The sequence below is a fragment of the Choristoneura fumiferana genome, chromosome 18, assembly GCF_025370935.1.
Source record: "Choristoneura fumiferana chromosome 18, NRCan_CFum_1, whole genome shotgun sequence".
Taxonomy (NCBI): domain Eukaryota; kingdom Metazoa; phylum Arthropoda; class Insecta; order Lepidoptera; family Tortricidae; genus Choristoneura; species Choristoneura fumiferana.
Genome location: NC_133489.1, coordinates 1,982,710 through 1,999,642, shown reverse-complemented (window position 1 = coordinate 1,999,642; position 16,933 = coordinate 1,982,710). Strand labels below are relative to the sequence as shown.

The following is a 16,933-nucleotide window of genomic DNA, read 5'->3' as shown; positions in this document are numbered from 1 at the left end:
CAGCCAAATAAGTGGTCTATCAATTTTTAATCAAGTTCCTATCAAATGAATATGTCGCTAAAGTCGAACGTTCAAGTTGACAGACATGTCTATTGGCATTATTGTCTTGTGACATGCAAACGATTATCAACTTTAGGGTGGTAGACCACATATTTGGCTGATGGTACGAGTACGATACGAACTTCGAGTTTCGAGTTTCGTTGTAGCCCTACAGAAACGTAAGGCATGTTTTACGTAAGTGGGCGACTGTTGGAGCGTTTAAACCGTCTCATTTTTCTGGTCATTTTTCTGTAAAAATGGCTGAATATTCTGATAGTTTTCTAGTTATCTGGTAGAAATACAAGAACTCTAACAAACAATCGAAAATGACATCAAAATCTACAGCCAATTGTAAAAAATCTGACCAGGGGAATGTGGCGGTTGAAACGTTCGAAATTAGTCGCCCAAGTAGCTACGTACACGTACATTACTTATGTACTTTCACGTACGAACGAGTATGAGTGCGTTTATTAGAGAATTTATGTTGTTACATAGGTATTTGTACCATTATCAATTATAGCAAAGAATGAGCAAGGTATGCTCGTTATCGAATATACTTTTGTTTAGAAAATGTATTTACTATTGACGCATAAAAAAAATCGTAAAACACAACCTCTCATCGGTTGCAGTTATTGATGTAAATCACTGTTAGAATTTTGACGTTAATAAATCATTTTATTATTATTTCGTGGGCTTATTATTTCGCGTTCCAAACTTACTCAAAAAAACATTGAAAATATAGCCGGCTAAAGTTTCGTGGGACACTTTTTAGCACGGCGTGACGTCACGCGCCCACTGACCCCACTCCCGAACTATGATGCGCTTGATCTTTGTAATTTTTCGTTTGTCTGTCAAAAAAAATTCGTGTTCAATATTTTCTGATAAACTAACTGACAGATTAGATCATCATCATCATCCAGACTATATAAACGTCCCACTGCAGGGCACAGGCCTCTTCTCAGAAAGAGAGGGCTTGATTGGGAACTTCACACACACCATTGAATTGCTTCGCAGGTTTGTGCAGGTTTCCTCGCGATGTTTTCCTTCAACGTGAGGCTCGTGGTAGAGATTCCGCACATGAATTTCGAAAAACTCAGAGGTGCGAGCCGGGGTTTGAACCCACGATCCTCTGCTTGAGAGGCCATAGGTCAAACCACTCGGCCACCACGGCTTATATTTCTATCTAATCCGTCAATTAGATCATCAGAATGGTTTATCATCAATCAGATCAGAGGCCGTACTGCCTAACGTTTCTAATGCTCGCAATCGCAATCAAATGACAGATTTCGCATAGAAAAACTGTCATTTGATTGCTATCGCGAGCGTCAGAAACGTTAGGCAATACGGCCTCTGAATGGTTTATCGGAATTTTATTTCAGTCAACATTTCGAGAATTTCATTTCATCGACAATTCGTTCGTGAAATCGTCAATACAAGCAATTTCAATTCATACATTTTTAATTGTCCGATGATTCATTGTATTATTTGACGGAAAATGTTTCTTAATTTATTGTTTCTTTTTTTTACAAGTAACAAAACTTCACGTAAAATCACTTGAATATCAGTTATTTTGCATACACAGTCACATATTTATGCCAAGTTATGCTGAGAACGGAACGCAATGCAATCGATATTATGTGGGTACCCACGCGCTTATGTGGGTACTTGATTTTAAGTTGTTTATCTCGACAGTCGACACGGAACTGTTCATTGCTGTTTTTATATGCTGTCATAGTTTTGAACATTTTTCTTTGTTGACGGAGAGAAAAAAAAATAACCTAACCTACTTTTCTGGCATCAGTTCGATTGCGCGAGGCTGCGAGGGTCACAGTTCTAACCTAACCTAACCTGCTTTTCTGCTAACAGTTTGATTCTGCAAGGGTCGCAGTTCTAACCTAACCTAACTACTACTATTCTGGTACCAGTTTGATTGTGTGAGGGTCACAGTTCTAAACTAACCTTCTTTTCTCTGGTAACAGCTCTATTCTGAAATGATTATGAAAAGGTTCCAGCCTAGTACACGGTTCAGTTTTTTGAGTGTACGTATTGTCGATTATTTTATTGTAATAAAACTTCGAGGATATAAACATCGTTGCTTAGTAATTCTGCCATTTAGTTTTGTTACAAAAAGAATCATCTGTCAAATATGTATTCCTTGAACAGTTTTTCTATGAAATAATAAAAAATAGAATGAACTGGTCACGAAACAAAATTACACCAAACGATAATACTAGAACTGAATGTTCCATGAAACGTTTTCGATGAAATGATATTCGATTTAAAGTTCGTCGGTAAAACAAGGGACACCCGATCTGAATATTTGTTTATCCAGGAAATTACCAAACTGCAGCTTTTGCCTTCGGGGTTTACGAATATTCGTATTCGCAAATGAACAACTCGACATTATCATCACCATGCAATCGAGAACATCCTGCCGGGCGCTGGGGTCAAGCGAAACGCGATAAGCGGTGACACTGTATGCTCCTGCGCATAAGTGTTAACAGTTTTAAAAAAATATTATACTCAGCGGCACAAAATTCCCCACCTTTCATACAAAATTACCGATTCTGCATACATTTCATTTCATTTTTTTTGCATTTTTTTTCTTTAAGTTTCCTTTCCTGTTTAGGTTAGCTTGAAAAGATCCCTTTTAGGGATAAGTTCGCCTTTGTACTCTTTTGTTTTGTTGTTTTCTTTTTGTATTATTTTTGTGTTTTATGTACAATAAAGTATTTACATACATACATACATTTGAGGGCCAGATTTTTTGCCGTTCAGTATATAATCAGGGCTGGCCTTAGCCATCTACATGCCTTTGGCGCCCTTCTTCTTTGTATGACCCAAGTATGACCTGAGGCGCCCTTTTTGATAATGACAAGCGACAAAATGAGATTTTCAAGACATCTTGAGTGAGTATTTACTCATACTCACGTCAGAAAAAATCCTTTCACACTCAATAGCTGAGACCTCGTAGATTACTTTTATCCTTATTCCGCCACGGGGACCTTCCACGGGAATTAGGTAAAATTTCAGAAATTCTCGGGTGCGAAACCAAGCGTGATATTTCAAAGCTTTAAACTAAGTTTGTACCTATTAACACGTATTAATTAAAATCTCTGTTATAAATACAGAAAACTACAGAGATTGACCTTTTAAAACTGCACCGCACCCTTCCCGAACATTTCGTTTTACTCCAATGAGGGTAGCTCTCACAAAACTTGACGTGACCTTATGCCACTAATTGCAACTAAATGGCGAGAAAACATGTGACTTTAGACTAATTTAATAAGTCTACTTAATACTTTACCATTCCCCTGTACAAAAACATTACATAAGTCAACAAAACACTTAGCCGGTTCAGTTGGTCGAGTCAATATCAGTTGCTCATCCAAACCGAACGGACGCGTCATGTGGGAAAAAGCGATAGTTGTGTTATTCTTAATAAGTATAGTTAAGTCTGAATATAAGTATACTACGAACTGGTTCAAAGTGCCGCTGGACCATTTTGGGTTTCAGAGGAATGAGGAGTTTCAGATCAAATATTTGGTGAACGAAGACCATTGGGACAAGAATAATGGACCGATCTTCTTTTACACGGGGAATGAGGTGAGTTAGGTTTTGTTTTTTTGAAGATTTTGACTTTTGTAGTTGTAGTTGTACAGGTGTAATTACAGTCAGTAATTTACAATACACTGACTCTTTATTGTACAGTCGAACAAACAGATTCCTGTAGGTACCAGGATGGAACCTTTTAATAATCAACTTCAGAATTTCCTTGACATGGGATGTCAACATGACATTAGTAGCAGTAGCACAAGATTCCACCCCAGTACGGGAGAAGGTTTATTCGACTTCGACTGTACACCACAACTGCAATAGTAAGCAGTAGGTACAGAAAACGGTACATAATTAATAATAATTGACCGGCCCATGGGGGCCCATGAAACCACGACAATATTAAAAAATGTTTTTTTTAAACTGCTTTAATTAATTTAAAATTTGCTAAGCTTTTATTTAACTTGTTATTGTGCATGAGTGGCTAAGTTGTAGTGCAGTGCAAGTAAAATTCCATTATTTTGTACGGATATGTGGATTGGGTGACGAGTTGGTGATAATGCTAATACAGTATGGTACTACAGTCAACAAGGCTTGTATTAAAAATTAAAAGTTATAAAACCACAAGTGATTAAAATATTCAGAATGACATTTATTACGTTGTTTTTATAAAAATAACGTAAAAATTAAGTACCTGGGCCAATCAACTTTTTTACTGACACTAATCTGTCCGCGACATTTTTCAAACAATTGGAGATTTTTGTAAGTAAGTAAACATGTTTTTTCTGTAATTAAATAGATGGTGTACATGAATACATGTCATCCTACGCAAGTTCAACCTATTAAACCGTGAAATATCTTGTTGGAAGTACGATTTTTTGGTAACGCCAGAGACAATTTTGGTAACGCAGGAGACGCCCAAAGTGTCGGTAAAATAGTTGATTGGCCCACCTACCTACTAAACTTAACCTGCTTTGGTAAATGTTCCATATGTTCAGAATCTCCAAAAATAAAATAAAGAATAGTTACTGAGTGAAAGAATTGTAATTAATTATTATTATTTTCAATACGGTATTTGACAACTGTTGAATTTTACCATATCCTGTATATTATTATAAAAATATAGATATACAGACAATGTTTAGCGAAGAGAAAAAAATATTTTCAAAAATCTGTATATATCTGTCTCTTTCTAAAATGCTTTTCTCTATGCAGCGAGTTTGGCGCTACTTGCGTGTGACGTCACATGCAAGTAAGTCTTTCTTTGTCTAATCTTGAATTTCGAAACTTTATAACTCCGTTATATTTGAAGATAAGTACCTTAAAAATTGTTTTTCTGTTCCATAAAAAATGAAATGAACAAAAAATTGACGAATACTGTATTGTAATTCTACTACATTATTTTAGCATAGGTAATAGGTATTGACAAAATGCCGCTAACCGGAAAAAGTGTCGAAAAACAATTGGCAATTGGCCCCTTTGTTTTCGTAATCGGGTTACAACAGGAAATACTACATAACAGATTAGGGAACAAAATATTTGTACCTACTAAAATAAAAACTTTGTTGCTGAAAAATTAACATTGTTTATTTCAACCGACTTCAAACAAAAAGAGAAGGTTCTCAGTTCGGGTGTTTGTTTTTTTTTGTATGTTTGTTACGCGATAACTCCGCCAATTGTGGCCGAATTTCAAAATTATTTTTTAGTTCTAAAGGACATACTTCCGAGGTGGTCCCGTTGACACCAAGTCAGGATCTGATGATGGAAACCTAGAGAAATCGAGGGCAACCCTCGAATTTTTAAAGCACACCTATAGCGATTTTGGCATTTTTAACACCAAGTCAAGTATTTACTTTCAGAAAGTATCATGTGGTGAACTGTACCCTTAGTGTAAGTTTTCGGTTACAAAATACGTCTCGATCGCGTTCGCGTTAAAATCTCAATTTGTATGGAAACACGAACAGCGCCCCTAGCGGAACGTTTGCGATGTTCGTGTTTCCATGACCTGATGATTAACCCCTTATTCATAAACGACAATCAAACCTATTTTAGTTAAAATGCCGCTAAAAATTCGTTTGTCCTTATCTGTCACTTCGACATTTGTATTTGTTAGAAAGGGACAAAGCATTTGTTAGTTAACATAGGCTTGTTAAGTTTTATGAATAAGGGGGTAAGACCGTAGGTACGGTACTCTGTTATAAATAGTAGATTGATAACCAAGGGTGGAAAGTGACCCACCCGAGGTATTTCGAGGGGAAATGGGTAATTTCACCCGAGTTGACACTCTACTTTTCATTTCGACTGTGAGAAAAGTAAAATAGTAGAAAAAAATGAGAATAATAATAAATTGGATTTGCTTATATCCAACCTCCAACGGTTTACGGTACCTTTTCGACTGGCCACTTGCCACGGCAGACTATAAAAAAAATCGAGTTGGTCACGACCAAGGAGCTTATATACAAAACTGGAGGTTGAACGCTGAACGAATAAGTTTGACCTTTATTCACTGATGTATTAAACCAGTCCTGGATTTATAAATAGGCCGTATAGGCCGCGGCCTAGGGGCGGCAGCGGCCTAGGGCGGCAGATTTCAAAAAAATATTATTTTAGAAAGTTACATAGGGCGGCGGATATAAAGTGGCCTACACTCATAAAAAACATAAATCCGCCACTGTATTAAACTGCCTTTATTAGTTATATATTCCATTGCTCTTTCTGTCACATTTCACGAATGACTTCCATCTCTTTCTTAACCTATCTAAAGAAAGAGATGGAATATGTTCGTGACGTAATAAAGATCAAATTTCTTGTTTCAAACGGATGTTCGGCGTTCAACCTCCAGTGTTGTATATAAGCTCCTTGGTCACGACGTGCATCTTGATGGCCATGCCGAAACGTGAAAAAAAAAGTGTCATTGACGTAACTCAATGAGGGCAGTATTTCACTTCGGCCCACCGCCTCCAGCTTTATAAGGCGCAGGTTCGCCCACATATGAATACTGCTCTCATCTGTGGGCAGGGGCTCCCCAGTACCAGCTTCTCCCTCTGGACCGCATACAACGGAGAGCGACTCGAATAGTCGGCTGCCAACGCGTTTCCGATCGACTTGACTCTTTGGCGCTGCGTAGAGATGTAGCTTCACTGTGCATCCTCTATCGCATGTACAACGGGGAGTGCTCCGAGGAGTTATTCGGGTTGATCCCTGCCGCATCCTTTCGCCACCGACCTACGCGACAACACTTCCATCCTCACCATTTAGATGGTTGGCGGTCCTCTACTGTGCGTTTTTCCAGAAATTTCCTGCCTCGCACAGCAAAACTCTGGAATGAGCTATCGCCTGCGGTATTCCCGGACCGCTATGACCTTCAAGTTTTCAAGAAAAGAGCGTACCTTAAAGGCCGGCAACGCACTTGTGACTCTTCTGGTGTTGCAGGTGTCCATGGGCGACGGTAATCGCTTACCATCAGGCGATCCGCCTGCTCGATTGCCCCCTATACCATAAAAAAAAAAAAAAAAAAAAAAAAGGGCTATCGTTTTTTGTCTCACTAGATGGCGCACTGTAGCGTGAGGTTTTTAAGTATGGCTTTCAAAGTCTGTTATTACGGGCGTGAAAACAAGTTTAGATTAAAATCATATTTAGTACACCTTAAAACCGTACCATAAAATAACGAGCATGCCACAGTGTGTTGTTTAGTCCCCGTTTTGTTCGGAAAAAAGGGAGGACAAAGGTTTCCGAAAGACAAAACTGTCTCAAAACACAGACATTCATTGCCCCGGAACGCATATTTGCCATAATTAATTTCAGATATTGCAAAATATTCACAAAATTATTCTAATTATAAATAAACCCGCGTAGCTCACCAAGAACTATGAGATTTGACATTTCGGAGACCTCACGCTACACTAGCGCCTCTAGTGGCGAATTCATACGCGATAGCCCTCATTGTATACAGAATCGGTAATTTTGTATGAAGAGTGGGCCAAATTTTTGCCGCTGAGTATAGTTTATGAGAATAATTGTTATTAACAAATTTCGTGATCCTTTTTATTTATATTAATTGTAATGTTAACATATATGGACGTTAAACGCCTGATAATTGTTTTTTTATTATTATTATTTAACCCAGCCATACCTACTCAAACTTTTTTAAACTCTCGCCACAAAAAGAGGTTACAAGTTCGGTTTGTCGCCAATGTCTGTCTGCACAATGTTGATTTAAATTCGGGTTTTGTTCCGCGTACCTCGATTTTAGAGAGGCTCGATATTTCGGCCCGACGCAAAAAGAGGGGTGTTATAAGTTTGGCCGATTTGAATGCGGTTTTTTTTATTTGAAAGCGGTTTTCTAGTGATGGTTCTTAGACATAATATGTTTTATCGAAAATACAAACTAAGACATGGATGCACAGAAAAACCAGAAAAAGAGACCAGCGCTGGGAATCGAACCCAGGTCCTCAGCAATCCGTGCTGCGTGCTATAACCCCTACACCACCGCTGGACAGGAATCTAGACACGAATTTTTCCTGTGCATACATATCTCAGGATGCTTATTTCTACTACGCTACTTATGCAGCAGCACTAGCGACATCTATGTTCCGCTCTCATCGAGAGACGTCACACTCTTTCGGAACCAACCGCTCACCCAGACAAGAGATGTCGCTACTAAGCAATCAAATTATGATTGGTAATTATGGTTGGTCTCTTTTTCTGGTTTTTCTGTGCATCCAGCCTGTCTCAGTTTGTATTTTCGATATGGTTTCACGGGATACCCGTAAAAGTAACAAATTTGGAGTTGAAATAAGAAATAAAAAAAGACTCCAAAAAACCAATCATAATAATATGTTTTATCAAAATCGGTTTAGCCGTTTTTGAAATATTGAACTTTAAAGTGACAATGTGCAGTGCCGCAGACACACACATAGGGGTCAAACTTATAACACCCCTAAGCTCTTTTTGCGTCGGGAGTTAACCCTTTATAAGCCAGAGACGATTCAGCGACCACATGCATTGATTTGGGAATTCTACCTTATTCTTTTAGTAATATTCATTGTAATTAAGTATTGAAAATACTACTAGCTTTAAAAACATCCTTTGCCAGGTATGTATTCGATAGCTGCTTTTGATTCTGTGATAGTATGTTCCAATAAATAGGGCCTTAGGCAGTTGTCTCACCGCCGGCGAGGAAACGATTGGCTATCGACTATTTTCTCGCCGAAGAAACGAACAAAAGATATAAGATCCTGTGTGATTAAAAGAGACATATATATTAATAGTTGATCGCTGGCGGTTCACACTGCCGGCGAGAACTCGCTCTTACATCTTTTGTCGCAGCGACAAGAGCTATAAAACTCGCTGGGCTATAAAACTAGCTCAGCGATACTCGCTCAGCGCTGTTAGCTTGGCGGCCGCCCGGCTCGAGCGAGTGGAGCGAGTAATCGCCCGTCGTGCTCGAACACTCGCTTTTCACTGCTCGCCCACTCGTTTCTAGTTACTCGCTCTGCTCGCTTGTCGCTCATCGTCGGCGGTGGGACAAGTGCCTATAAAGGATTAAATATGCTCGAATATGACCCAAACCACCACACTATTTTAGAGTACTACGAGTATTTCGTATCGTACCGTCTCTCTCACTCTCGTATAACGATATCAGCGTCAGCGGGAAGGCAAGATACATAAAGTTCGAATTTTTCACTTCGTAGTAGGTAGGTACAGGTCTTGAAAAACTTTCGGCGAAAATATTACATCATCTTTCAATCCAGGGTCAAATCGAGCTGTTCGCCCAGCACACAGGATTCATGTGGGACATCGCGGAGGAGTTCAAGGCGAAGCTAGTATTCGCGGAGCACAGGTGAGTTCAAATGCCAATTGAAGAGGACACTGGGTCAATCTCATTTATTATTAATAGCTACTTAAGTCAAGGTTGGCAGTGGGAGTTTTTAGTTTGACATGATTGCGTACTATTTATATCAAAAGTGCACTTCTCAACGAGAACTCTTCCTCAAAAGAACCGTATCGTAGATATCTATATTATTCACATTGTCGCGGCATCCCGACAGATCTGCAATAGTCTGCAATTAGGGCACTGTGTCTCCAAAGAAAAATGACATAAGCACCTACTTATGACGACCATGATGTAATTATGACCGTGGGAGCAAAACATCCGTAATTCTTACTCATGACATGAAACCACCATTGCCACATTCATCTTTAAAGACCTAACATTTTTGAGATTTCATGATTAATCAGCCAGTATGGGTGAGTGAGTATAGAGTACCTACGGGCTAGTAGGTACAGACGGACTGCATTCCAACTGCAACGTAACCGCACCTGCCCACTGCCCATGCATTCAAATCGCAGCCACTGTGCAGTTGTACCGACTGCAATGGAACTACAATGAAAAACGTATGGGCAGTCAGGTGGCCCTAAAGGGCATTTTGTTGTGATGTTTATTTGCAGACGATTTGCTCCCCAGCCTTTTTGCCCTGTGGACATTTAGACATTATGATCTAAGGACTTCCTCCATATTGAAATTGAGTATCTTTTCAGATATTACGGCGAGTCGATGCCTTTCGGCAACAAGTCGTTGGACAACGAGCACATCGGCTACCTGACTTCAGAACAGGCTTTGGCTGACTACGCGGACTTGGTAGACTACCTCCAGGGCCATGAGGTCAACCCCAAATACCCTGTCATCGCATTTGGAGGTAACTTTCGCCAATTTTACTCATACTAAATAGTTACGGTCTCAAATTTAACCTTTATTTAACTTGCCATGTATGTACGTATGTGCGAGTTAAATCTTGCAAGTTTAAATTCAACCAGCTTCCAGTGGTCGGATTGTCTTGAAACTTGACATACTTATGTACTTAAATTGCGTGACAATACAATAATCTGGTAGTGATATCATGGTAGTCCGGCCAGGATCGTCTCCACAGGACGGAACTCTTCAAGGGTTAAAGGCATCGACTTGAAATTTGGTATGCAAATGTAGTTTGGGTGACGAGCGAAGCCAAGGGTAATTAAAGACTAACAGCCTTATTCATAAAAAATCCTTAATTGAGGTTTGATCGGTCTGTTACTTAGCAGACTGATTAAGCTTGTTAGACGGTTGTCAAGAAGTATGATTCATAAACGCTTGCTAGCAGTCTGCTAGTTGTTGAGCCGCTGATAGACGGATTAGACGCGTTATGTTGGCCACCTTGACAAATCTAAAGACAAAAAATGGCCTAATCGATAATTAAAAAAAAAAATTGACAGCAGTGACAGCAAATTAGCAGGAAAAAAAATAAAAAGCGAGAAGTTTGTTTTCCCGCCATTTCCGATCCGCATGTTTATGTTGTGCAAAAAGCCATAATTATGTTAATCATCCTAATTTTTTTTTTCATATTTATTGTTAATTTATTGTTGTTAATTTAGAGGATTTTTAAATACAAATTCCTGAAAATATTTTTTCCTGGTTTTTTTTAATCTTTGCGTAACTTCACCTTCACTAAAATATCTTCGGTATGGTTTTTTGCTCTTGTCAAAGTCAGCTGTTCAAACTTGTGGCGGCCATTTTGTGACTTAGCAGGGAGATAAAGGAGGGTCTACGGTCCGCTAACTTTAGCAGAGCCTTGATCGACTGATTAGCGCTAACAGACGTTTATGAATCATGTTTTTTAGCATCGGGCCTTCAAGGAGCCTTCAAGGAGGCTCTAACTTTTTATGAATAAGGCTGTAATACAATATATTATCTGCCCGGACCGGGGATTGAACCCGGACCGTTTTCTAATCAGGTTCGCTAACGTCTTACCTGCGTGGTTGTGAGAAGTAAGGTTCAGACTACGTTTCCACTAGAGATGTGCGAGGATTTGTTGCAAAACGGTATACCCACGGCACAAACAGCTTTTGGACGCCACGTAGTTTTGCTCCAATTTTTGCACATTGTGATGGAAACAGCTCGGCGGAGCGAGGAGGAGTAAATGGAGCGTTTCTATGGTCTACAACAAACACATTCCTCGCAACACATCCTCGCCAACTCTGGTAGAAATGCAGCCTCATGCTAAGTTGTTACGATCTCAAATTTTACCCTATTTATTTTCCAATCTCCAGGCTCGTACGGCGGCATGCTGGCCGCGTACTTCCGCATGAAGTACCCCCACGTGGTGGCAGGCGCCATCGCCGCGTCTGCGCCGGTCCACATGTACCCCGGCATGGTGCCGTGCGAGGCTTACCACCGGATCGTTACGTCAAGCTTCGGCATAGCGGGGAGCAAGTGCGTGGCAAACATCAGGGCGTCGTGGGGTGCTTTGAGGTGAGGAGTTCGAAGTGAAAAAGCAAACTAAATTTTAAACTAATAGGCAAGATACACAAGCTGTTTAACACGATCCTTTTTCAGACGATTTGCATGACTAGTTTTGAGTTTTGTGGTAAATAATTTATCCAAACAAACGTGCTGTATAGTTGTAACATAATATATATCTATATAGGTAACTTTTGTAGTTACGAGTATCATAAACTTTGATCCATTTATTAATAACCTAGACCTTATTCTTGTGTACTTAATATGTTAATGTTTTAGTAGAGGCTACATCACTAGATTATGGACAGCACTAGTTGACAGCCCGCCATAATAAGCGGTTTTTGGTAGCTAGCTTAAGGTGTGTCTGGCTGGATTACTCTGGGTGATACTGATAGTTATGTGTTGAAGGTTGAAGCTTAAATAAAAGATCAGAAGTTACTATAGTCTGACAAAAAAGAGAAGAAATTAAAAAGTGGCAACACTCTAGTGTCCGCCCTTTTTGGTTTGACAGGGTTTGAAAGGGATGACACTACAGTGTTGCCACTTTTTAATTTCTTCTCTTTTTTGACAGACTATAAGAACTATTATTTATCAATACAGTTAATGCAGGTACCATCAGCCAAATAAGTGGTCTACCAATTTTTAAACAAGTTCCTATCAAATGAATATGTCGCTAAAGTCGTACTTTTAATTTGACAGACACGTCTATTGGCATTATTGTTTTATGACATGCAAACTTTGAGTATTTATCTAGATAAATACTCAAAGCATGCAAACGATTATCAGCTTTAGGGTGGTAGACCAAATATTTGGCTGATGGTACCTATAGTTAATGTAATCACAAATCACTGGCCAATTGCATTCACGACCCTTAGTTTTCATAAGGAAGTAGGATTTTAATTATACACAGTGTATGTATGGTTGATGGGAGCGGGATAATTGTGAGTATCCTTAAAAATAAACATCTTGTTGCACCAAAACCTTGGTTTAATTCCTCACCTGCAGCGACCCGCTACCCTGTGTAGAAATTTCATTACAAATTGGCAACACAGAAAACCAGCGTTACTGCACATAATGTGCGGCAACACATGCTGAGTGGAGACCCTTTTTGGTATCCTGCCGTGTCACCTAGTAACATAGTTTTAGTGCTAGTTCTAGTCTTAGTTTTAGGTGGTACTTTTTGGAGCCAAAATAAACTTTTCTTTCTTTCTTTTCTTTCTTTAATTTATAGGTAGAGTCATTCACGGTGACGCGTGCCGTGGTTCTTATTTCAATGTCATTCATGGCTAATTTTGACAAAATCACGCGTCTTCGTGGATGGCACTAGGTATAATGAGGGCTATCGCGAATGAATTCGCCGCTAGAGGCGCTAGTGTAGCGTGAGGTCTCCGAAATGTCAAATCTCATAGTTTTTGGGTGAGCTACGCGGTTTATTTATAATTAGAATAATTTTGTGAATATTTTGCAATATTTGAAATTAATTATGGCAAATATGCGTTCCGGGGCAATGAATGTCTGTGGTTTTGAGACAGTTTTGTCTTTCGGAAACCTTTGTCCTCCTTTTTTCCGAACAAAACGGGGACTTTGCAACACTGTGGCATGCTCGATATTTTTATGCTACGGTTTAAAAGGTGTATTAAATATGATTTTAATCTAAACTTTGTATTCACGCCCGTAATAACAGACTTTGAAAGCCATACTTAAAAACCTCACGCAACAGTGCGACATCTAGTGAGACAAAAAACGATAGCCCTCATTAATAAATTGCTACGCCTCAGCCTCAGCAGGGCATCATATTTTTATAAATTGTTTAAAAAAATAATGCTGAATGCTAAGTATATACTTCGGTAAGCGCAGCCAGGCCTTCCACCAACGAGATGGGCGGATGACCTGGTTATAAAATGCCGGCCGCTACCAAACGAAGCAACTAGTTAAGTAGAAGTTTATGGAGGAGGTCTTGTCCAACAGTGGACGTTTTACAGTTGATATGATAACCTACACTGATGTGTCCCAAACAACGGATCATGGGTAACAACCCAACCTATCTCTCTTTCCAGAAACTTCTCAACAACCGCCAACAGTTCCGAATGGCTCCAAAAGAACTGGAAGCTCTGCGACCCTGTTCGCAACGCCACAGAAGTGCAGCAACTCATCGATTTCCTCCAATCCATGTACGAGATCCTAGCGATGGTGAACTATCCCTTCGCTTCTGACTTCCTGGTGCCGTTGCCCGCTGAACCGGTCAGGACTGTGTGCCAATATCTGAATGAGACACTAAAAGGGCAGGCATTGCTTGAGGTATACTTAATTTTTGTTATAATAGGTGTAATAGGTACTTATACTCAAAGGGCCTACGCTTACTGACGCGGTTTGCACGGAGCGGGTTAACGCCTGAAAAAAAGTAGGCATGAGCAACACTGACGCACGCGTCGTGTGCGACGAATTTTACCAGCACCCGCACCCACAGGTGTGCAAGAAATAACTCGTTGTATAAGCCGTAGCCTAGTGGTTTGACCTGCCTCTGAAGCAGAGGGTCGTGGGTTCGAGCCCAGGTTTTTGGGATTTACGTGTGAAATTACGTTTGAATTTTACCATAGGCTCCAGATTGTAAGGAAACCTGTATTCACTCGCGAAGAGATTCAATGGTGTGTGCGAATATCCCAATCCACACTGCCCCTGCACGGGAACTACCGCTGACCCTGCAGTGGGACGTATAAGTATACATATAGGCCGAGATGAAGATACCTTAGATACCTACTCATGCATATAACAAATCTCTGGTAGAAAATTCAGCCTGAATGAAGCTGGAAACATAGCAGCAATTGCATCTTTTGGAATGTTTGCAGGGTATCGGCAAAATACTGCAAGTGTATACAAACTACAACGGAAGGAGTAAATGCGTTGACTACAAGAAAGGAAGTGACTACGGAAATCTCGACGCCAGCGGTTGGGACTATCAGGTAGGTACCTAACCTAGCTGCCACTGGAGTGGCGTTGCAATTACTAATCATCATCATCATCACATCTGCCGTAGGACGTCTACTGTTGGACATAGACCTCCTCCATAGGCCACCAGTTGCTTCGGTTGGAAGCGGCCTGCTTCTGCCGTGAACGCGCAGCTTTAACCAGGTTATTTGACCATCTTGTTGGTGAACATCCTACGTTTTAGTTTTCTCCACTTTAGCTTCTCCACTCGAGGATTTTACGGTTTCAACGGCCATCTGTTCTCTGTGCTATACGTATGACCGTCCTTATCGCTTTTTGTTATTCCTGATCACCGATTAAAAATCACCGTGTATGGCCTGCCCATTGCCACTTCAACAAGCTAATTCGCATAGAAGATTTGTTTAAAGATAATAATTAAGATTGGTTTTTTGGAATCTTTTTGTATTTTTTATTTCAATTCCAAATTTTTACTTTTACGGTCATCCCGTAAAACCTAAATTGAAAATACAAACTGAAATATAGATGCACAGAAAACCAGAAAAATAAGACCATCACTGGGAATCGAACCCAGGTCCTCGGTATTCCGTACCGCGTGCTATACCGCTACACCACTGATGGTCTAAAGATAATAACATTAGTGTATCTAACTTTCCAGGCCTGCACAGAAATGGTGATGCCAATGTGCACTACCGGCCAGAATGACATGTTCGAGCCTCGACCCTGGAACTTCACCAGCTACTCCAAAGCATGTTATGACAAGTACAAAGTGTACCCCAAGGAGGGCTTCGCAAGGATCCAGTATGGGGGTGACAAGTTGGATGCCGCCTCCAACATCGTGTTCAGCAACGGGCTTTTGGATCCTTGGGCTGGAGGTAAGGATCCCGAGGAATTTGGAAGAAGACAATATCATTTAACAATATTGTAAATCTGTTTAAAAAATATATACCTCGTTGAGTTTCTTGCCGGATTCATCTCAACAGAGGTTTTTCCGAACTGGTGGTATTTTTTTTGACATCCATAAGTGCTTGTTATAGCCTAAATTGAATAAAGATATTTTGACTTTGACTTTGAGACTTTTTTCTATAGTTCTGGTTCTGTCACAGAAACCTTCTTAGAATACCTAACTGTCATAGCTTCTTCTTAGACCTTGTCTTTCGTTTTCCAGGTGGCATCCTGAACAGCATCAGTTCCTCGGTGAAAGCGGTGGTGATCCTCAACGGGGCGCACCACCTCGACCTGATGCCGGCCAACCCGAGCGACCCTGAGAATGTGAAGCTGGCGAGGGGCATTCACAAAGACAACATCCGGACCTGGATCAGCGAGTTTGTTGAGGCTAATAGTTAGACTGAATAAAGTGGTTTTGTAATATTTGTTTATTTTTTCACTTACCTATAATGTAATGTACCATTCCGTAACCACAGTCGGTATATCATTGGTTGGAACTGCAAGTTGATATACCAAGTTGTAGTATTGAAAATGATGTAAATACGACTCTACGGCCAAAGAAATGTATAAGAGATGAAAGTAAGAGAAATTAGTTTCTTCCCACACACATTTAAAACATGGAACCAGCTTCCTGGGACAGCTTTCCCGGAGACCCAGAGAGATTAGAACTTAGGATCTTTAATAAAGCAAGCCTACAAGTATCCCAAAGGGTTGATACCCCTCTTGTTGCAGGTGTCCATGGGCGGCAATTACAAACTAAGACAGAACTTAATCCATTCTCTTGTCCCAGGTAAGACTCACTTATTAGCCTAAGTCCTAAGTATAGCACAGACATCATGAAGGCCTATAGTCTAACAACAGGAAGTGAGTCAAATTCAAATTGAAATTTTAAACTGAAAGGCTTGCAAGTGAGCTTGCAAGCAAACCTCTTACCACAGCTTCTTACTGTGCAAGTCCTTCAAGTCTGTGCCTTCAAGTAAGAAAAAGATAAAGAAATTAAGGCTGGGCTGAAACTTAGCTGTTCCTTAAACCTCTTCCTAAAGATTACATGAGGTTAAAATAGCATAATATGTTATGTATAAGTTAATTCATGTAATTAATTTTTAAATTGCCACGCCCCAACAGGGCATCATTTGTTATATTTTTTTGTAAAAGGTGTTGCAATAAATAAAT

The 16,933-nt window shown here is 40.0% G+C and overlaps 1 protein-coding gene across 1 annotated transcript; it reads left to right on the top strand.

Annotated features, from left to right (window-relative positions):
* Positions 1-3,282: 3,282 nt before the first annotated feature.
* Positions 3,283-16,183, top strand: LOC141438215 (lysosomal Pro-X carboxypeptidase). Its single transcript, XM_074102002.1, has 8 exons — positions 3,283-3,645; positions 9,348-9,436; positions 10,135-10,292; positions 11,680-11,881; positions 13,927-14,167; positions 14,716-14,829; positions 15,471-15,687; positions 15,981-16,183. Exons 1-8 carry the CDS (start codon positions 3,448-3,450, stop codon positions 16,157-16,159), a joined length of 1,398 nt encoding a protein of 465 aa, XP_073958103.1. The 5' UTR covers positions 3,283-3,447; the 3' UTR covers positions 16,160-16,183.
* Positions 16,184-16,933: the final 750 nt, after the last annotated feature.

Excerpts from the sequence above, each read along its gene's own strand:
- LOC141438215 (XM_074102002.1), top strand. The coding sequence starts at position 3,448 with ATGTGGGAAAAAGCGATAGTTGTGTTATTCTTAATAAGTATAGTTAAG. Across the intron at positions 9,437-10,134 it reads CTAGTATTCGCGGAGCACAG|ATATTACGGCGAGTCGATGC; the intron begins GTGAGTTCAAAT and ends GTATCTTTTCAG. Across the intron at positions 14,830-15,470 it reads CCAGCGGTTGGGACTATCAG|GCCTGCACAGAAATGGTGAT; the intron begins GTAGGTACCTAA and ends CTAACTTTCCAG.